Source organism: Hermetia illucens, chromosome 4, assembly GCF_905115235.1.
Source record: "Hermetia illucens chromosome 4, iHerIll2.2.curated.20191125, whole genome shotgun sequence".
Taxonomy (NCBI): Eukaryota; Metazoa; Arthropoda; class Insecta; order Diptera; family Stratiomyidae; genus Hermetia; species Hermetia illucens.
The window spans coordinates 21,455,753-21,478,700 of NC_051852.1; the positions used below are offsets into that span (position 1 = coordinate 21,455,753).

The 22,948-nt window shown below is 45.6% G+C and overlaps 3 protein-coding genes across 6 annotated transcripts in view; 1 reads left to right on the plus strand and 2 right to left on the minus strand.

The window, feature by feature from the left end:
• The window catches only part of LOC119653376, a 50,455-nt gene that overhangs the window by 20,488 nt on the left and 7,019 nt on the right, over positions 1 to 22,948 (plus strand). Inside the window, exon 4 of the mRNA XM_038057919.1 lies at positions 20,702 to 20,765. Coding sequence (XP_037913847.1) covers positions 20,702 to 20,765 — 64 coding nt within the window. The remainder of the gene's footprint in view (positions 1 to 20,701; positions 20,766 to 22,948) is intronic.
• On the minus strand, positions 12,025 to 14,094 carry LOC119654271 (zinc finger protein OZF-like). 4 transcript variants are annotated; one of them, XR_005249804.1, is made up of 3 exons: positions 12,602 to 14,094; positions 12,465 to 12,535; positions 12,025 to 12,394 (listed from the first exon to the last, which is right to left on the minus strand). XR_005249804.1 is itself a non-coding variant. In XM_038059542.1 (3 exons), the coding sequence occupies exons 1-2, from the start codon at positions 14,019 to 14,021 to the stop codon at positions 12,500 to 12,502; spliced, it is 1,461 nt and encodes a 486-aa protein (XP_037915470.1). In that variant the 5' UTR covers positions 14,022 to 14,094; the 3' UTR covers positions 12,025 to 12,394; positions 12,465 to 12,499. The 4 variants fall into 4 exon arrangements, 3 of the variants coding, with proteins under 3 accessions (XP_037915470.1, XP_037915471.1, XP_037915469.1); XM_038059542.1 differs by having other exon boundaries at positions 12,597 to 14,094; XM_038059543.1 differs by having other exon boundaries at positions 12,025 to 12,535.
• Positions 20,651 to 22,306, minus strand: LOC119654272 (gastrula zinc finger protein XlCGF57.1-like). Its single transcript, XM_038059544.1, has one exon. It carries the CDS (start codon positions 22,231 to 22,233, stop codon positions 20,779 to 20,781), a length of 1,455 nt encoding a protein of 484 aa, XP_037915472.1. The 5' UTR covers positions 22,234 to 22,306; the 3' UTR covers positions 20,651 to 20,778.

A 22,948-nucleotide genomic window follows, 5' to 3' on the forward strand; every position in this document is an offset into this window, starting at 1 on the left:
TATGGATTGTTGCGCCAACGATTATTATTATTATCTGAGACAGGCTTCGAAGGTTCGTTCTAATGCATCGTAGAAGGTATCCTTCTCCGACTCTGCAGTCTCCTCTGTAGGGGCGTGAAAGTTAATGAGGCTTATATTTCTAAATTTGCCTCACAAGTGCAGAATGCATACCCGTTCGCTTATGTTTTCAAAGCCGATAACAGCAGATCACATTTTTTAGCTGACTAAGAAACCTACTTCGAGCACATGGTTTACTGGATGGCCGCAATAATATATGTCCAACGCATCTCCTGCAACACTGTTACATCATCCCTATATTGGGACAGGGTATCGGCTAGCTGCTAGGCTGCTTCAACTCTGTACAGGGAGCGCACGTTCTATGAGAAAATTTGCAAGTCGTTTTTCCTTTGTCGTTGCCGGATTCGTCGTTGTGTAATCCGTCCAGTCCGAGGCTCCCGTTGCGGCTTCGTAACAAGTTGTTTTCCGTGTAGGGTTGTCAGCCCTACCCAACCCCAACCTGGAGAACCAGTTGCTGCAATTTGTCCCGTTTTTAGACGCGGGAGACTCGCCTTCATTCTTCTCCGTCTGCAGCTTTTCGTTAAGAAAGAGCTCCCAGCGGTCACCACGTGAAGGTGGAGATAGGGTTTGGTAGTAGAGCTGTTGGTGTTGGTTCAGCAGGCGTTTCCCAGGTTTTATGCTCCATCGTGGGTACCAATCTACTTTTCGCCCTGGGACCTATACTACCCTTTGACCTTGGAATTATAGCGTTTTAAAATAAAATTTTATAGGGCGTCTATAGGAATTGCGCGCACTGTATTGTATGTCTCTTCTGGCGATTTTTTTGTCGTTTGCTTTAGTCCCTAGTAGTGTCTTCGTCAATGGAATGATCGCCTCATGCAACACGGTCTCAGATTGAATTTAAACAAAACTGAGTTTTTAACGACCGATCCCCATGAAACAGACACAATCACTGTCAGCGGCAGTGATCTGCCCAGAACTGAGCGATTTAAATACCTCGGATCAACGCTATCAGCCAATGGAGAACTGTGTTATGAAATTCCTTCACGCATTAACGCAACCTGGATGAAGTGGCGTTCCACAACTGGTGTCCTTTGTGATCGACGTATCAACGAACGTCTCAAATCTAAAATTTACCGCAATGTCGTCCGTCCAGTCGCTCTCTATGGTTCTGAGTGTTGGCCGACCATAAAAGACAATGAAAGGCGTCTTGCGGTAATGGAGACGAAGATGCTGCGTTGGACTAGTGGCGTCACACGTTTAGATCACATCGGAAATGAGGATATCCGCGATCGTTATGGGGTTGCACCGATCGTGGAAAAGTTGCGAGAGAGGCGTCTTCGATGGTATGGTCTGCGCAATTCGTGCAAACGAGAATTCACTTGCCAAGATTGGTCTGAACATCGAAGTCGATGGAAAACTACCAAAAGGCAGACCTAAGCAACGGTGGCTTGATACGCTGGATGGGGATTTGAAAGCCTCGAGATTGCACCCAGATCAGGCATTCGATAGAGCCAAATGGCGAAGCCGATCACGACAAGCCGACCCCGCTTGTGAACGGGACAAAGGCTGAAGAAAAAGAAGAAGTGTCTTCGTCAAAATTGTCTGTCTCCTCACATTTGCTGGCCCATCTACTGACAGAACTCTTATCTGGCGAAAGTTCTTTTTCGCCTTTTTGACTATATATGTCTATCCTTTTGGATGTTTGGAGCAATATAAAAGAATTTGGAACAAATACTTTTCACCGAGCTTTCAAACGCATCCTTTTTATCATCCATAATGATATGATGATATAACTATCTTGTTCATGTATATTACACAAAGGATAAGTGATTGCATACAGTATAACTGTTTCGAAGTACATTCCCAGTACGTCGCTATAGTTGGTTTGCCAAGAGCACTATATGCTGTCACGGTTTCTCATCAGTTGCGTCATCTTTATCCTACTGTTCTCCGGCATATTGAGTAAATTTGAAAAGAGCTAATCGAGAAATTTGAAGTTGATTTCCTACAAAATAGGTTCGATTCACATTGTTCACTAAACAACGAGGCAAGTGTCCTATCCATCTTGACAAAGACATGTCTTGCAATTTGGGAATGAAAACGCCTTCATATATGAAACACTTAACGGCACAGAGATAATATCTTTCTCTTAAACATTCTCCCCAACACTACCCCTTGTAATCCACTTACCATTGGTTTTGCCAACTTTAATTCTTTGTGATTAGGTGTATTTTAGATCTCATTGAAGTCACAAATTTCAAATTGATTAACAGTATTATAATATAAGGAACTCGTCAGTCATAAAATGACCCATTGGTACTAACAAAAAAAACACGACACAATCCTAATGTATTTTCTAAGAAGTCACCACAAATACCGGAACCATTATTCGTAACTCGCATCTACATCTCTTGCCATCCCAGGCCCTATTTTCATCTGTTACACTCATCCAGTTTTATTCAAAGGAAAAAACGACTAAATTTCATTGCTCTAACTGTAATAATTTATTGAGAATCCTAGATTTAAGTAGTTTTAAGCTCTATGGAATTTTATAAGTACATTAATGCCATGTTTAACATTTACGAACGTCTCGCATAGATATGAACGCAACAATATTTTATGTATATGTGAATAACATTCTGTTATTTGTTTGTGATGAAATGGAAAAATATACGAAGAAATTATTTAAAAAAACATGTTGTGAGTCCTTTTTATTGGGGCTTTGTGTCTCCTTTAAATTAGCCAATATGTGCGAGTTAACTCATGCAGTATATTTGTTCCAAAGCACCCAGCGACAGTTTAGCCTAGCCGAGGATGATGCCGAACGCAGAAGATACATATATGGTGTACTTTTAGGAGAAGGAGTTGATTCTCATCAGACCCGGCATTATTTCGTGGACCCAGAGTAACTCTCAAGCCAAGGATTTTCTCTCTATGGCCCTGGGTAATAACATTCTTCATGGAATCCTGCTCGCCAAAGCACGATCTCTGAAATTAAAGGTGCAAGAAGGGAAACTACATATATTTTGCCTACTGGTAGGCAGTTCGAAAGGCATAAGTTCAACAGTAAGGAGATATTGTGAATTTGTATGACAAAGGATGCAGGAATTGCGGTGAGTCACAGACGCTACGTAAAGGGGCTATCCCGAGAATATACATAAAGCGGAAATCACATCTGCAGCAGCAACAACAAGTTTATGAAAAATCCTAACATCTCCCACAGTAATGCATCAGCTACGTCATCGATCCTAAATCTGCTCCTCAAAACCAGACAAATCCAATTTTTCCTGTAATCGGGGAGGATTTCTTAATAAGCAGAGACAATAAATGAATCATGGTACGACCTCAGCAGAATATGGTGCAAGAAATTATGAACCAATTAGGGATTTGCCAAGACCAAACCAAAACTTTTTATTATAAAAAAGTGGAAAAAAATCTCATTTCAGAAGTCCATCTTGCCCATAAATATAACCTCGCTTCCCGCTCTGCTTATATTTGCTCAAGGTGCATTGCGCGCTCAGATTACGGGCTATCCATAAGAAGAGGTTCTCTCTCCTCTATTGTGGCTTATAGTAATACACACCTTGCTATGGCTCCTGCAGAACACCAGGGTGTTTCCGCAAGCATTTACGGCAATATAGTCGTAATAATTATCGGGTAGTTTGCGGGCATAGTATGTCACCAAGAAGCTGCAGTTCTGCAGATAATCAAAAGTTGGTGCCACCGTAACGGACTGACGGGGAAGACTGGGCTATGTTCTTTGGAAAGGTTGGATGGGGCAGGTACACCCTACCCTCTTCTCGATTCCAAACTAACGTAGAAGCATCATATCCAGGAACAATATCAGAAATTTTTTGTTGATTATGCTAGGAGTCCTGAGTCCACTTCCACTTGGAAAGCAACTTACTTCCTCTTTTGAAGTCCACGGACTCCTGTTTTTTGGGTTAAACACCTAAGTTTTCAAAAAACAACAAAGTTGGCTGACGGTTTCGTATCAGAAATTCTATAGTTTGTTCTGGTGCTGTGGGACTGCGATAAGCAAGACCTGGAGACTTTCATTACAACAGATTCATTGAATGTACACATCCATGATAAAGCCCACATTGATGAATGCATGCATCGTCTGGTGAGCGAAATTGACCTTTGCTGACAGCAGAAAACTTTAGGCAAGGATTCAAAGGTAGCACTCGAAGCTATCCTAAATCTACTGCCCATTCATTTATAGGTGAAACCGGTAGCACTGGCGCGTAGAAAGGCGACCAATCATCATCCATCTGGTAAACATCAGCTGATTCTAATGCCCACCGATCATGTGGTTTCCAGATTTGTCTTTTAGAAGACATACTCCATCGTAATCACTAAGAGAGAATAATGGTCGATACATGGTCACGACTATTTTGTGAATACAAACTTAATAATCTTTACCGACGAGTCATTCACTGAAGACAGATGGGGCTCAAGGATGTTCAACTTGACCGATTTCTTGCTAAAATGGTGACCATATTACAGGTGAAATTATTGGCTACTGGCCGTGGTCACACCATTCGAACTTGTTCCGATAGCTGGGTAGCATTCTGAACACATGACCTATCAGAATGCCTATAATACTCCTGCTTTTCAACTAATACTCCTATTGTTGGTTCCGGTCCTGGAATGGGAGAGATTGAACCTCTTTTGCTAAAGTATCCGAAATTTCATTTCTCTCTACACCATTGTGATCAGGTACCTAAAGTAGTTCCACCGTATTGAATCTGAAGATAGAATTCAAATGGTTTCTGCATTCCTGAACGATTTCGAGGTGATTGATGAACGATTGCGTTGCGCCTGCCCTTCAACCGCTCGTCAATCACTCAGTTTGTTGTCCTTAGGAACACATATACTTCGGCTTGAAAAACTGTTGCATATTGTCCCAAAGCCCACTTCTCGTTTTTATTCGAGAGGTAGACTCCGGCTCCAGAGTTTTTGAGTCATCGGTGCAGAAGACTTCCGTATATCCCGCTACGCATTCCTCTAGGACTTCCCAGTTCTCTCTACGTTTCAGGATAGCTTCATATCTTCTACCAAACAGATGTATGGGGACCAGAGAATCGGAAGGCATTGTAGCATTTGGATTCAATACCCGCAGTCCGTTGTTTCCCCATAGATTTAATCGAATTAGTCTATGAGCTGCTCTCATTGCAGTGTTCAGAATAAACAAATCCAAGGGCTGCAAATTGAGTAATGCATTCAAAGTTGCGCCGGATGTGGTGCTCATGGCACCGGTGATATATTGGTAACAACGGCTTTCCCGGTGTTTCAGTTCACAAAGCAACACTTACATGTTGAAAGAGTTGCAGGAACCGCCAACTCTCCCCTTTCCCCTTCTCTCACCAGTTCTTCCGGATGGCGTACTTCCAAGAGGGCCTGTACTGATTTCAGTCTGGAGTTCATGAAATTACCATCGAGATAAGATCGATCTAAGAGAGTCTTGGCCGAATTTTCCCTTTTAAGGACTCTACACAGCCTTGAAGTCTCTCTTTCGCCTTTCAGTTCTTCACAGTACGCTCTAAAGGAAATCTCGTTTCGAAGACTAAACAAGCCTTTTATATTCAAGCTGTGAGTGCCGGAACCAGTCTTCATTCTTATTAGTTTTACACGCACGTTTCAGAAGTCGCCTGGTTAATTTCCCGAGTTTTTGCAGTTCTCGGTTCCACCAAGGAATCGTTCTACCGCTTGAGTGTCGGAACACTCGAACATCGGTGGTAATGAGGAGGCTGACAGGCTGGCTGGCCAAGGGTCAGGATCCACAATGGATGGGCCAGAGCCAGCGTTGTAAAGTCTGAAGGGTGAAATTCTAAGGATTCAGGCAATCGAATGGAGAAACATCAATTCCTGCTGACAGCAAAAGTCCTTGTGAAACCCCGGAGCTTCTAGATTGGCTATTTTATTATCCTTAAAAAAGCAGGATAATAAAACCCTGGCAAGGCTATTGACGGGACAGCCTAGCGGACGGTAATGGTGACAGGTTTGAGGATTTCTGCGACTTCCACCGTACCGCCATTGATGGCGAATTGCTCAAGCACGGGTCAGCCATTTTTCAACAGCAACAAAACAATATACAAACAATCAGATTGACCACATTGTAATCAGTAGCAGATTTAGGGTGTAACAAAAGGGACGCTGACATCGATCTCGAAAAGGATAGTCAACTATCAAATGGTCGCTTGCGGATTTCGTACGCTACTTCTCGCAGGAGTGGAGAGCTTCAGTCCCTTAAGCTCAACACCGACCGCTTACATTATCCAGCGGGTCGTCGGCTACGTCCAGAAGCGATGTCACAAGCTCTGCCCGACTACAGAATCGTCGCTTTGAGTGGTAACCAACATGATGCGCTTGTGTTCCGAGACGTTGAGTAATCTCGGAAAGCTTCGGATATTTTGCGGCACGATGAAAAAAAATTTATTATTATGCTGGTCAGAGAAACAAAAGTTGCTGCAAATAGCAACGATTTCAAACCCGCACACCACATTTTGAAAGAACCCGCAGGTGGTCGTAAAGCCTTCGGTGGTCAGATTTGGGATGTTAACGGTCAGCTCCTCCTCCACACTCCTCACTGCGATTCTCAACCGTATAACGTGTGATAATGTTCCATCTCTCTTGGATTAAAGTCACCTTAACATGCGGATGCAAATAAAAAAGAACTTATCTTTGCCATCAATGCGCTCAGAATATAACCCCTGGGCTTGACGGTCTCCGTACGGAACTATTCACTGTTTCTGCAGAAGTGCTGCTCCCACTTATACAAAAACCCATGGAATCCGATATCTTCCTCAAAGAGTGGAGGCAAGGGACGATTGCTCAGATTCCAGAGTTAGATAGGCCTTGCATCCACTTGTATGAATGCTAAGCCTGCAATCAGTATAAACCAGTACCGCTGTGGTCCCCAAATCAATCCGTGTCCGAAGAGGACCGTGAGATTATGTCTACACAGCACGTACTCACGTTAAACCCCCAGGCCTTTCACCTCTTTTCTAGTATTATCTTCCTCAGTACTTAGTTTGATATCATGGTTTCAAGGAGCTTATTTTGTACTTTACAATTCAATTGTTATAATCGGCGCATCTTAACACTAAATAAACTGATGGATTAACCAAGCCTCAATTAAAACACAATTTTACTCTTCAATAATATCTATTTCCGTTTTCTTCTTTTTTGTAATGGCAAACTTAAAGTAAAAGCTCAGAGAATTAATCCAATAACAGCTGACTTTTCTAATAGAAACTTTAGGAACAACGTACAATGTTTCCTGCACTTAATAATAATCTCAAGAAATATATCCCAGTAATGGCGAAACTAATTTGACTAATCTAAACTAGAATGAAATGTCTTACAATTAATATGGCTGATTGCTTATTTCTTATAGATTCAATTATTAGTATCACAATTTAAGTATGGTCACGACCTTCATTACTCTTAATTCTATTTCTTCAATTGCTTGTGAATTGTTTGGAAGTAAATCCTTCACTTATATTCTGTTCAATATTTCTGTTTCCATCGAAGTGTTAATTTCCTGAATCCAAAGCGTTATTTTTTCCAATTTTTCTTTTAGTCCTACATTATTGCGGTGAATAGATTGCATTGTACTAACTAAAATGGATGTATACGAGGACACAATCGAACTTTGCGACGATACAAATTATGTTTTCATTACATTACAATAAATTAAAAGTCTTCTCAGTAAAACAAAAATAAAATGCTGAGATCAGAGAAAGGGATAAATAAAGTATAGTTGAAGTTATTCCACTTCGCTAAATCCTACCTTACCCCTCTTGGTGACAAGTCCCACGACGTGCACCAAGCCATTAAGAACATGGTGAGAACCATCAGGGTGCTTTACAGTAGGTCACAAGAAGAAATAAGAAAGCCTAAGGAAAAGCCGGACATCCCAGCCTCAACAGTGTCACAGGCGACCCAACCAAAGCACAAAGTCATTGACCTTTGCTCAAGAGAGTGCGAGACAAAGAGGGGGAAGCTTTGGGGAATCAACAGGTCCCAAAAAGGAAAAAAGGGGTTTTGACCAGTACAACAAACGAAACTAAAAGTTCGGAAGGACCCAAAGTAGGAAAGCCGGCTAGCGAAGCGAAACTGAAAGAAAATAAGAACGATGGCTGGAGTAAGGTCGTGAATAAAAAAAGAAACAAGAAACCAAAGGTGCGAATTCGCCGGAGGCAATTGTAATCTCCAGCAGAGGACATCTAACGTATGCGGAGATACTGAAAAAGGTGAAATCTGTCCCCGACCTAAAAGACCTAGGCGGAAATGGCAGCAAAATCCGGAGTACCCAGAAAGGGGATCTCATGTTTGAGCTAAGAAAATCCAGCGTGAGGAAAACTGACGGCTTTCGTAATCAAGTTATAAAATCACTTGGGGAGAATGTCGCGGTTTGTTCCCAAAAACATGAGATCTATATACAGTGCAAGGACCTCGACGAGGTAACATCCAGAGAAGAGATCTACACTGCCTTGAAGCAACAATTCAAGTTGGAGGAATTCAGCGAAGAATCTATCGTGAACCTAAACAAAGCTACGATACTCAAACCGCCACAATACGACTGCCAGTGGAGTCAGCGCAGAAGTTGTTGGCCGTGGGGAAGGTTCAGATTGGATGGGTTGTTTGCCGACTAAGGGAACAGATCTCTTTAAGAAGGTGTTTCAAATGCCTAATGTTTGGACACTTCGCGAAGGCATGTACTAGCGGCATCGATCGGTCCGATCGATATATAGCATGCGTCAGGCGGCTAGTGGCTTTGTGTGGCCAAAAATAAGCGATATATTCGTATATAGCTGTTATGCCCCACCGGGCCTCACACTGCCTGAGTTTGAAGACCTGTTAGATGATCTTGTTCACGACGCAAGGTGACGAGGTCCAAAGGGGATAGCCGGTGACTTTAATGCGTAGGCTATCGAGTGGGGTAGCAAAGAGACTAACGCAAGGGGACATTCGCCTAGTTAGATGTAGTTCTTACCAACGAAAGCGACATAAACACTTATCGTAAAGGCGGAACTGATTCAATTGTAGATCTGACTTTTGTCAGCCCTGCGTTAGCACGTGAGATGTCCTGGCATGTTAGGGAGGACTTCACGTAGAGCGACCACCAGGCAATCACCTTTGAACTATGGGATGAAGCCCAAGGGCAGGAGACCCGCACCCCGGAAGCCGAAATCCAAAAGAACACCAGGATGGTCTGCAAAAGCGATGAATAAGCAAACATTCATGGAGGTGTGGCTAGCCTTGCTTAGCAAAGCAGGCACGTCCACGGATAGAGCTCTCCATGTCACACAGAGCATCTCTAAAGTATATAACGTGACGATGCCTAGGTGATGCTCATTCCCCACCAGAAGACCCAATTATTGGTGGAATAGTGAACTTGCTAGCCTTCGATCCAGCCAGACGAACGGCTCAGAGGGCAATAGATAGGAGCTCGCAAGAACCTCAAGCTCGCCATCCAGCGGAGTAAGAGAGAATGTTTTAAGGGGCGCTGTTTGGAAGCGGACATAAATCCGTGTGGTAGCACCTATAAAATCGTGACAAGACGTACTGATACCTTCCAGCGCCTCCTGAATGTAACGCTGATTCCACCAGTCACCAGGGACGATCTTCCGGGGATCTGCTGTCAAATAGGCGACAGGAAAGCCCCGGGTCTTGACGGCATACCGAATAAGGCCCTCAAACTTGCCGTCAAGTGTAGACCGGATATGTTCGCGGAGCTGTTCGAAACGTGCATATTCGAGGATATCTTTCCTGCACAATTATTAGTAAAAAAACTGGATCGCCAGAGCCACATTCTCTACGAACAGTCACTAACAAACCCGAAAGAAATCCAAACCATTGGGTCATTTTTGAAGTTTTTGGAAAATCGCTTTCAGTCTCTTGAATCAATCGGTCAGAAAGACAAGCAAGCAAAGGCAAAATCATTGTCTTCAGTGGTGGCAAAACAAAAAAGGCGATTGCAAGTGTGTAATGTGTAAATCCACAGATCATCAGCTGTTCTGGTGCAAACAGTTTCTACAAATGTTGGCAGTAAAACAGACTGCAATTTGTTCAAAAACATAAGTTGTGTGTTAATTGTCTAAAATCGGGACACAAGGCCAGTATGTGAATTTCACGTAATTGCATGAGATGTGAACGGAAGCATAACACATTGGTCCATCTGGGTGGAAATACAAATGATAATGTTAACAAAGCGGTAACCAACAGCAGTAAAACAACATCCGACTGAAACTCATCAAAGCACTTTGACATCATCCATAATTTTCATGGATAAAAACAAGCTTGTTAACAATCCAAAACAATCATCAACTACGCTGCTGGCCTTAAATCACCTGAACCATCAAGGTTCCGTTTTGCTGGGTGCTGCCAAAATCAAAGTAATGGCTAATAATGGGCAAACGGTGGAATGCAGAGCAACCTGGACTCCGGCTCCCAGGGAAATTTTGTGACTGAGATGCTTTCGAAAAATCTAGGAGTTTCACCATCAAGGTCAACCCTATGCATTGAAGGCATGGGCGAAGGCAAAAGGGAGGTCCACGATCGTATTAACATAAAACTTCCGAATAACCAACTTCTCCATTCGACTTGAAGCCTTCATATTGCCTCATATTGTGTCCATGCAACCAACTAAATTATTAGACATTTCTTCATGGAGTATACCTGAAGACTTCCCACTGGCCGATCCGGATTTCAATCGCCCACAAAGAATCCATGTACTGCTAGGAGCAGAATTCTACCACCAGCTGTTATCAGTCGGCCACATTAAGCTAGCCGACAACTTACCAATGCTTCACAATGCTGTCTTTGGTTGGGTGCTTGCTGGTACAGTCAACCAGGAGGAAACAGCTCATGTAACGTTTGGAGTTTTTAGTGAGGACAAACTGAATTTTTGACGACCGTTTTCCATGAAACAGGTACAATCAGCGGCAGTGACCTGCCCAGAACTGACCGATTTAAATACTTCGGGTCAATGCTATCAACCAATGGAGAACTGCGTTATGAAAGTGCTTCACGCATTAACGCAACCTGGATGAAGTGGCGTTCTTTGTGATCGACGTATCAACGAACGTCTCAAATCGAAAATTTACCGCAATGTCGTCCGTCCAGTCGCTCTCTATGGTTCTGAGTGTTGACCGACCATAAAAGGCAATGAACGGCGTCTTGCGGTAATGGAGACGAAGATGCTACGTTGGACTGGTGGCGTCACACGTTTAGATCACATCCGAAATGAGGATATCCGCGATCGTTATGGAATTGCACTGATCGTGGAAAAATTGCCAGAGAGGCGTCTTCGACGGTATGGTTACGCAATTCGTGCTAACGAGAATTCACTTGCCCAGATTGATCTGAACGTCGAAGTGAATGGTAAACGACCAAAAGGCAGGCCGAAATAACGGTGGCTTGATACGCTGGATGGGGATTTAAAAGCTTCGAGATTGCAGCAACATCAGGCATTTGATAGAGCCAAATGGCGAAACCTATCACGACGAGCCGACTCCGCTTGTTAACGGGACAAAGGCTGAAGAAAAAGCCCCGGGAACGCCTATGTCAGCCAACGCTCCTTTAATTCTGTTCCAGTTGGCCGAGTTGAATGCGTTTTTGACATCCAGGGCCAGCATGGCACAGCAGGCGCCAGAACTCAGTGCGCCTTTTGCCAGGTTCACTTCACCATTTTTATGGCATCCACCGTATAGTCGGCACGCCGCAAACCAAACTGGCGCTCCGACAAGCCATTGTGATTTTCAACGATGGGTACGAGTCTGTTGTAGATGATTCTCTCCATCATCTTTCCCATTGTATCCAGCAGGCAGATAGGACGATATGATGCTGGATCTCCAGGTGGCTTGTTGGGTTTGGAAAGCAACACCAACTTTTGCCTTTTCCACTGGATATAGAATATTCCTTCTTTTTGACACGCCTCGCAGGTGTTGGCGAAAAGGTCGGACCTAGTCTTTCCTGCCAGTTTCAAAGCTCGGTTGGGGATGCCATCCAAACCTGGGGCCTTGATGTCACCGATCCTACCACATATTACCCGCAGCTCCTCCACATTTACTGGAGGTATTTGGCTGGACAACCGCCTTCCCTTATTTTCATGAGGGAACAGAAATCTAGTTGCAAAGGCTCGATGTATACTCGCATATTTACGGCTTAGCCCTAGTAGTACTTTATATTTTAATACAATTCCTAACAGAAATAAATCTAGCCTACTATATACACATCAACGATAACAATTCTTACATTACAAAATTTGGCATCCTGACCGCACGGTATACAGCAGCTTTCATTCCGCAAGATATAGCGCGCCGCGGAAGCTTTAACGTTGTACATGTAGTAGCACCTTGGGCTGCAAAATAGAACCCCAACAGTAAGACCAAAATCACTGTCAACTCCTTGAATTCATTCCCCATTCTTACCTGGTGGGGTTTGGTTTTTGGCCAGTTTTCGAGTACTAAAGGCTCCGTTCGAGGTCAATTCTAGCTCTCGCCTGCAAATCGTATCAAAATCAATTACTAAAGTTTTCCAACAAAATTCTAAGCACAACACACCCCACCTTCACGTGAGTCCTCATTATGAACAATAAGCAAATGCGTTGGGGGCGTGTATTTATCACTCACAGCGATATTGGTCTGCGGAAGGCCCTTCTTCTCCCCGTGCGACTTCCGATGCGCGTACAGACCCGCATATTGTCTGAACTCCTTCCCACAAATGTTACATGAATATTGCTTCACATCCGAATGGATTTTTCGGTGCATTTTCAGTGAGATTTTCCGCGGGAAGGTCTTGCCGCAATCCGTGCAGGCAAACGGGCGGTCGTTTGAGTGTGCCACTTGGTGGTGCTTGAGCATAACATTTGTGTAGAACTTCTTCCCGCAAATCTCGCATCCGTGATTCCTCGTGTTGTTGTGGCGTTTCATATGCTCGGTCAGGCGACTTCGGATGATGAACTTGCGTCCGCATTGCTCACATTGGAACGGTTTTTCGCCTGTATGCGACCGCATGTGGACATCTTTGCGGCTCTGGTGGATGAACTGTTTGCCGCAGATCTCACAACTCAGTGGTCCAGCCACTGCGTGCGTGAGCATATGCTGGCGAAGGTTGCACTCCGTCCCGAAGGCACTTGGACATTTCGTGCACTTGTAGGGACGGTAGCCCATGTGCATGTTGATGTGTTTCTGCCGATGGTTGCTCGATGTGAAGGATTTGGGGCACTGCGGACACTGGAACGGACGGAAGCGGTCGTGAGTGTTTTTATGTTCGCTCAGCTCCTCCTCGGTGGCGAATTCTTTGTCACAGTAGCGGCACTTGAAGTTTTCCGGTTTTTTATCTTCTCTGTTCTGGTCATGTACGGTCTTACAGTGTCGATTGAATGTTATGGAACTTTTGTACTGTCGGTTGCATTTGTCACAAAATAAACTAGGGTCTGGTTCGCGGTTCTGCCTCGTCCTCGACCTCCTTTTCGGTTCATAGTCTGAACCGCTCGCTTCCGGATCTGAATCCTTGGATGCATCCGATTCGGTGGGGTTGTACTCATCATCACCTTCGCTATCATCTCTCATCTCCTCAATCGCTTCACCTTCGCCATCCTGCATCGATATCTCTGGCTCCAGTTCACTAACGTCAGGAACAGACACCTCTACAGGTTCTACTGCAGGCTCGGAAGCTGGAGCAATATCTTCCCCCTTAACTTCCAACACATCCTCGTCGTGGACCGTGACATTCAGATGTTTCTCGCGAATATGCTCGCCGAAATCATGCATGCTCGCGTAGAGTTCGTCACAGAAGCTGCATATCAGGAGGAATTTATCCGTATCCATAAGAAACACTTCGCCGCACTTGGTGTTATTCGCTCGCACGTCCAGCGTATCGTAGCCGGCGTTTTGCGCATCGTCGTCGGCAGCGGGAGGCAAATTGCTTTCTTCTTTGATTTCGACAGTCTCCGCCTTGATGAATTCTATCCCTGAGATACTCATCGTGGATGACAATCATGCGTTAAGCTGGAAAAACAGACTTTCAAGGGTGCAGAGTGTATGAAAACAAAGTGGCGGATTGCACAAATGACGTTTGATGTACTCAGAACTCGGAGTTATTTTTAGATGCAAGCCTTCTTCCCAACAGATGTCGCTCCGCGTTGCAGAAAGGGTAGCTATTTTTCCCGCCCTTGATTGAAGCTTTTATGTCTGTTTCCCAAAATCCGTTGATTGGTGGTGGTTCCCGGAGCTCGTGTAAGAGATAAATTGATTTGATTTGATGTACAATATTCGGAGGAGGCGAGAGGAAGTGGTCATTTCTTTGAACTAGTTACTGAGATGCAAATTACGCTTGGAGCCAACAAGGTTAGTTCCTCATTTATTCATAAAATTATATTTCTCAAATCAATAATTCATTCGAGACAGTTTGGCCGTAAGCAAAACGAATCGAGAACAAAATTCCATAGATAAGAGTTAGTAAATCGTAATTTGTAATCCTGGCGACTGAATGTGAGTGCATGCCGCGTAGACATTGAATATACGTTGATTTGGGGACCAAATTCAGAGCCCCGCCGTGACTAGCACAGCGGCACTGTGGCCTACCTTACGCCGCTACTGCGACTAAGGATTACGGCACCCGAGCTGTACAGCGCGGTTCCGCCCGCGCTTGATTTTATAAGGAGCTCTACCTGTGATTCACGCACAACCCCAACCACCATGAAATTTTTACAAGAGGTCCAAGCATAAATAACCGACCCGAGAGCACATCTTTCAGGAATTCTCCTAGAGCATATCCTCTCAAGGACCCATCCTCCTTGCCATAACACCAGACTACCTCCAGTGGGACTTAATCACTTCAAATAAGTCCAACTGTACACTTAGGCCTGATCGCTCCTTTCAAGTACACGGGGACGGTACTCCCCAACGGGTTATGAAAAGATCACGTAAAAATTAGTTCTTCTCTTTTTCTTTTTAATATTTCGTCTGAAACAAAACATTCTCAGAATCGATTCGGTGTCAGTCAGACATTGGCCTGGGCACGCCAGGGCGTGGGATCTTTGAGCTCCGGGTCTCCTTTACCCTTACTGATCAACGCGAGTCTGGCAAGTTTCCAGCGACAAGAAGAAATGCCCTCCTTCAAGCAAGCGTTGAACGCTTCAGGCAGCAATTCTGGCCGTTGGCGGAACACCAGTTTGTAAACTTCCGTCGGGATGCCATCATAGCCTTCCTGTTTTTCATAGCGAGAACGGTTTTTTCGAGCTCTCCCATTGTGAAAAGGGGGGCAATCCTCGACGCTTTCCGCCCTATTTACATAAACCCGTACAGGGTGTCTGTGGAACAATGCCCGCACAATGCGGTCCATCTGGTCGGTGCTCAGTATGCAGGGCTTCGGCAGAGCCCCAGTTTTCCGAGTGACAAGCTTATAGCCAAGTCCCCACGGGTCCTCATTCACCTCGTTAACAAGGTTCTGCCAGCCGCGAGCATTGCTTTATGGCACATGCCTCCTCGTTGGCGTGCAAACGTTGTGTCAAACAACGGAGCTTATGACACTCCTTCCGTAGGACGGGAATTTCTCCCGTCCACCAGTTCATAGAAAGCTTGTCGCGCCTGGGGCCCCTCCGGGGCATAAAAGCCTCACACGCCGTCGTTATCAGGTTCATCAGTGAATTTACGACGATATCAGCTGCGACACTACCACCCCCCGGAGTGCATCCAGCGCCCCCTTTTTTTCTTTCACCGTCCCGAGCCCGCAGTGTGTGCCACGCTCTCACCGGCCGCCCCACGATCCCTGCAGAGAACGCAACTCTCGCTTTCCTTGCAGGTCTTCGCTTGATGACCCACTTGGCCGCATCTCCGACATGCTGTCCTCCTGTCCGGACCCTTGCAAGCTGCTGACATATGTCCATAATGCAGACACCTGTAGCACTTGGTGGGGACTATCCCAATAGTCCCTTGACCGCTTCGCAGAACGTACTCTTGTTAGTCGTCTTTGGGCCCAGTACGACGAGAACTCCGCCACACCTCGTTTTCCGTATGGAAGACACCTCTGCTCCGTTGTCTATGGGTTCCATCCTGTAGCGGATTTCACTAAGGACTTCCGCAAATGTCTTGCCTTCTGTCGGCTTAATGAGCAGAGCCGACGGTCTTGTCCTTCTTCGCTTCCTTGTCTTCTCTGCTGCTGGTTTTTGTTTGGCAGCCTCCTTGTTTTCGGACAGACGTGTCTCTGGCGGCGGAGTCAGTTGTTTCTTTTTTTCCTTCTTCGTCTTTTTTTTTCGGGCACTGGAAACTACTTCGATAAAGTCTCCTTCGGGCACGTTGTCCTCTTTCCACTTTTTCCCCAGTTTGCTTTGCAGTGGGCTATCTGCGGTCCGTTTGGTGCAAGCAGCGTTCTCAGCGGGGAGTGCGGCTGTTTCTGCTCTCCAATTGTCTTCCGCTGCTCTCCACGTTCGCCTATAGAAGGAGATGCGATCCAGTAGTTCCTCCAGTTCCATCAGCCCGTTTTTGACGCCTTTCCTGACCTTCCTCTGGAGGAACGTTGCGGACCGCATACGCTTCACCACTGCTGCGCATTTCCTCATGAGCCTATCCTCTTCGGCTCTTGCGAGGACGGTCGACTGCACTTCCACCCGGTTTGTGTCCGAAACCATCTGCTCAGGACTAGCGATTCTGACTGAATTTACTTCCGACACAGGGGTACTGCAAGGTATTGGAGTTGCCATCTCCGCGCGGTCAGTCGCGCCACTTGATGAAGCTTCTTCTTTATTTGGGCGCCCCGGTGTCACATCGCTGCCTCTTTCGCTGATCGCTGCGGTGAACGACGCATTTTTGTGCTCCGCCCAAACGCACTCAGTTCTTCCTCCTTCCCTGTTGTTTCGTCGAGTTTTTTATAAGTTTATGAATATTCCCCATGAAAAAGTAACCAGCCCATCGTGTGCAAGGGAGCGGGCCGCAATAGTCAGAAACGGGTATACCCCCGGGGACACAGCGCCTACCCCAGTTCCCTGAGGCCTGATCTACACTTAGCTGATCCCGGAATTCGCGGACATATCAGCGCTCGCTCGGGGCAACACGGTCTAAAAACACCGGTTCAATGCACACTTCCCAACCAGGGTCCCGAAGGTGCTGGCTCCTGATACACACAACAACTACCACCTTGGCACCTATGGGACACCCGCGTACTCCTTGGGTCCATCGTCGGTATTATACCAGAGTGTCCGCTCTTGCAAGTAGCTATCGATAATAGCGTCGAGATAAGTGGGAACATCAATCGTCGCCAGAGACTTTCGTATAAGGTTCCAATTGGCCACATCCCGGGTCACCACCACACAATATTTGCTGGTACAACCCCTTCCGTAAATTGCATTTTCGGTCAAGCCAGTAAACATTTTGATGGCATCAATGGTTGATCTGGCTTTACGGAACCTATACTGCCTATCTAAAAGGCACCCTTGGCTCTCAACGGCTGGGAATAATCTATTATAAATAACTCGCTCCACCATTTTCCCCATAATGTCTAGAAGACATATGGCTCTATAGGAGGACGGTTCACCTGGCGGTTTACCCTCGATACCCTCGGACATGCAGGTTTCGAACAACTCCACGAGCACATCTGATCTACATTTGACGGCAAGTTTGAGGGCCTTATTCGGTATGCCGTCAAGACCCGGGTCTTTGCTGTCACCTTTTCAACTGCAGATCTCCAGCAGCTCGTCCCTGGTGACTGGTGGAATCGGCGTCACATTGAAAAGACGCTGGAAGGGGTTAGTTCGTCCAACTGGACGAATGCTTCTAATAAGCACCGCCCCCTTGCGTTAGTCTCTTTGCTGCCCCACTCGATAGCCCACGCATTAAAGTCACCGGCTATCACCTTTGGACCTCGACCCCTTGCGTCGTGAACAAGATCGTCTAACAGGTCTTCAAACTCAGGCAGTGTGAGGCTCGGTAGAGCGTAGCATGTATATACGAATATACCGCTTATTTTTGCCCACACAAAGCCACTAGCCGCCTGACCCATGCTATATTGTATGGGTTAACGACCACACGCCCATATCGCCGTTTCGCAGTCGCAGTCGAATCTGTTACTCATACACCACCGTATAGATATCTGTACGGTTCACTAATGAAAGGAACCTCCACTGCGGATTCGTAACTGGTTTGCGCATGCAAATCTTCTGCGAACCTGCAATGATTGAGGTTTATTTGTATTAACGTCATTTTTTCGCTGCAGTTAACGCTTCCTAAATTCCGGGCATTTACCACTTCCGGCAATATGCCGGTTATCCCGTCCCTCTTTTCCTTCCCACAAAATGCCTTTGGGGTTTCTATTGCACTCCTTGGCAATATGTCCTTTCTCCCCACACATTCATCATCAATCAGACCGCTCGATGCAGTTAGTGCATGCCTTCGCGAAGTGTCCAAACATTAGGCATTTGAAGCACCTCTTTAAAGAGATCTGCTCCCTTAGTCGGCAAACAACCCATCCAATTCGAACCGCGGCGATCTGTCTGTGCATGGAACCTCGCGAAGGTGAACACCGGGAGGTTTGTCGAAACTTTTGGTACATGTGAGGCCGCGCTGGGTGGTACTCCTGGGAGCGGTGCTGCCGCAGCTGACATTGTCGTAAATTCAGTTATGAACCTGGTAACAACGGCCTGCGGAGCCTGGTAACCTGAAAAATGGGGGCGAAAACTGTGTTCACTTAAGACTTGGACCGCATTGCAAAGGCACTATTCCCTGCGCACCCCGTATGGGATGATGACATCGATGCGGAGCGCGCAAAGGACTGTCCACTCTTCTCTACAAAAGAGTTGGAACAGGCAGTCCTCTCTATGAAAAGCAAAAAGGCGCCAGGACCTGATGGTATTCCAGTTGAGGTATACAAACTGGTATTCCAACACCGGCCCGACCTACTGCTCGGCGTATTCAACGCTTGCCTGAAAGAGGGCACTTTTCCTGCTCGTTGGAAGATGGCGAGGCTTGCGTTGATCCACAAAGGGAAAGGCGACACCGAATTGCCGCCTTGATACCGTCCACAATGTATGCTTGACATTGCTGGAAAAGTGCTCGAAAAGCTCATCAGAAGCAGACTCGCTGTGATCCACGGTTGATGCTGTCAGACAAGTCATGGATGCCGTTCGACGAGCGGAGGCACATAGCTGCCAAACTCGACGGGTGGTGCTCCTCATAACGCTTGACGTCAGAAAAGCCTTTAATTCCATAAGATGGAACAACATTCTCAGCACATTAGACAATACTTTGAATGTGCCGAACTGTCTCTTACGGATATTGAGGGACTATCTGAGGAACTGCATCCTGCTCTATGAAACACTAGAGAGTCAAAGGTGGATGGATGTCACGTCGGAGGCCGCACAGAGATTCATCCTAGGGCCGGACCTCTGGAACGCTACCTATGACAGTCTACTTAAACTCGACATGACAGAAGAGCCTGGTCGGCTATGCAGATGATGTCGCGGCGCTTGTTGCTGGACGCACTGTCGAACAGACGCAAAACAGACTCGGCATATTGATGCGACGGGTAAGCGGATGGATGACTGCTCATGGTTTCAACCTTGCACTGGAAAAAAACCGAAGTAGTCAACCTGACTAAAAAGAGAATTCCGACCCTCCGTCCCATACCGTTCGGCGAGTTGATAATCGAGTCAAAACCAGCGGTAAAGTACCTCGGGTTGACTCTTGACTCAAAAATGCGCTTTTTTGAGTACATCAAAGCAGCGGCCAACAAGGCTGCAGCTGGAGTTTTGACGTTAAGTATGCTAATGGCAAACATAGGGGATCCTACGTCTAGCAGGCGATGTTTTCTGATGAGTTCAACGCAATCTGTCCGGCACTACGGCGCAGAGGTGACGCTCTTAGCAAGGAGGTATATCGTAAACGTCTCGCGGAAGTACAGAGACGAGGAGCTTTGCGTCTCTGAACCGGCCGTGATGGTGATCGCGGGAGTGATCCCCGTTGCTCTTTTTGCTAAGGAGCGTCAAGCCATATACAAGCGCAAGGGAGGTGGTTGCTCGTGAAGAACGGCGACGCACTCTAGATGAGTGGCAGTTCTCTTGGCGAAATGAAACTAGAGGCAGATGGACTGCGCGGTTCATCGGCAACTTAGATACGTGGCTGAATCGGAAACATGGTGAGACTGACTATTTCCTTACCCAATTTTTAAGTGGGCATGGAAGTTTCCAGTCTTACCTGCACAAGATTGAAAAGACGCATCTCGGATTGTGTGTTTTTCAATGGAGTTGTGGACGACGCCCACCACAATTTTTTTTCTTGTGGAAGGTGGGATGGGGCTCGTCAGCAGCTCTATTTAAACACGGGGATCTCTCTCCAGAAAACATTGTCGAAGAGATGCTAAGGAGTGCTGATAGGAGGAGCCATGTTGCACATTACTTTCGGGTCCTTCTCGTTACTAAGAAGATAGAGCTCGACCGATGGAGGAGCTGGATGAACAGTAGAATTATCAACCAAACTAGTATCAGTACCGAAGCCCTAGCTCCTTTATTAAATGTGACGAAAAACAAAAGATCAGAATGAAGTAGTCAGCAACGACTAACGTATTGAAAACTTTAAATATAAATATTCCATATTATGAATAATTATTTATTTACGTAAACTTTTCTTTATTTCTGTGCATTATAATTTAAACTGTTGAGTCCTTTCAATTCAAGCCTCGTTCGTGCACCATCAGCTCCACTTCAGGCGTCTTCCTATGATCTAATAGGCGATTGGGATGTAAAAGCACTTTCTAACAAACTTCACTTTTGGTATGCCTCTCCATGTTCAAATGCTTCCTAAAATGCATCCTTAGACTATTCAAAGTTGGAAATTTATGGTCGCAATCCGGACATTGCAGCGGTCTGTCGGTGAAATGCGTCACTGAATGTATTTTCAGTGAGTAACTTGTGTAAAAAGTATTCCCGCAAACCGTACATTCGTAATCCTTTTTAGAATGATTCCGTCTAATATGCACCACAAGACTATTTCTGATATTGAAACTTTTGCCGCACAATTCACATGGAAATAGTTCCTCACTAGCGGGCATGGTGTGTGTTTTCTGGTGATTTGTCAGGGCCCCGGGATGTTTGAATATCCTGGCACAAAACGCACATTCGAATTGCTTCTTCCTCAAGTGGGCTTTGTAATGTATTTGGAAATCTTTGCAGCGATAGAATTTCTGGCTACAATCGGGACATTCGAGCTGTTTTCCTGCATAATGCGTGGTCAAATGGAGTACCAACTTGCATTTGGAACGAAATTTCTTCTCACAAACGACACACTGAAATCTGTCCTGTTCGTCGTGCTGGCTTGAATTCGTTGAAACTTCTGCAATGCAAGGTTGGCTGGTCTCTAGGAATTTAAATGGTTTTTCGTCTGTATCGATGCATATATGGTCATATTTTTCGCTTGCGTCTGTAAAATGTTTACGGCAGATCTCGCAGGTGAGCAGTTCAGGCGTCGAATGTTTCTGTGAGTGAATCTGAAGTCTTCCCTTTGTAAGGAAGGACTTTCCGCATTCTGCACACTTTGGATGCTGTTCATTCTTGTGCGAAAGGCTGACATGCGATTGTCTGCCTCGTTTACTGCGGTATGATTTTAGGCAATAGGTGCACCCATATGGCTGGTCCTTATCGTGGCTGCTGGTGTGCTCTTCGAGCTCTTCCTGGCTGGCAAACATTTCATCACAGTAATCGCATGTGACTTGATTGTGCCTAATAGTTAGATGACTTCGAAGCGACTTTTCATCGGGGGTTTGATGGTCACATAGGTCACAACATAAATTCACGTCGCTTTTCTTTACCAATTTATATAGTTTCTCGTATGATACATCTTCCTCTTGGTTGCAGGCTATGTTGCTGGTGGTAGCAACTTCATCGTGGGTTTCTTCGACGTATTCTTCTTTGATACTGCACTCCTTGATTGTAAAGTCCAGGGTCGTGTTTTCTTTTAATTCAGATTGGTCTTCTTCAGTCTTACTATCCAAAGTTGGGGGGTAATTCGATTCTAGCTCCTGAGGAACATGCTTCTCTTGATAGTGACTACCAAATTGCAACGTATCCTGGAAGGGTTCTTCGCAAAGGCTGCAGATCAGAATGTAATTTTGATGGTCCACAGTGAATACTTCGCCACACTTCACTGGTTTCACTTTGATGTCGACCGACTCTGTAGACCAGCCCTGAGTCTGTTCTCCATCGTATTCCATAATTACGATAGCGCTCACGCTAGTATTAACCTTCAAATCTAAACGAACACAGGAACCTACATCTGATACAGTGCACGGTTGTAAACAAATCAAAACAATGACAGATCCAAGTTTGCTGTCAAACAAATGAGAGGTTGATACAGTGCCCGCAAAAAAGATGGCACACCTGAAAATTTCTCATTATTTCCCAAAGTACTGAATGCAGGACAGTAAGATTTTCACGACTTATACGTAGAATGTCGCTGAAATCACGTGACAAAACCAGGTCTGTGCCTCGCAGAAGTTGCATCTTTTTCAGTAAAAGTCTATCCCGCTTGAGAGACAGAATCTGAGGCTCAGTCTATGTGTAGTTCGAATGGCCGTTCTCGGGGTTGAAGCCTGCAAAAACGGCGCTGAGAGGGTGCGAGATGCATTTAACGAAGCTAATATAGCACCAATCCTGGAAAAACGATTAGACAAACTCACGGCAGCAAATAAGAAGTTGTAAAGGCAGAATGCACGGCTCATGGCTCTAATTTTCATTCAAAATCCCGACATGCTAGAGAGCCCAAACACCAAACAATAACATCGCCAGCAGTTTTCACCCAGTCTTACAAGCAGATAGCAACCTACCATATTGCAACGAGCCAACATCAGCTATCGCCTATTCCACGGCAGCGAGAGCAGCCAGCAACAATCACGCCGGAAGCTATAATCCGTTGAGCCCACAATAACT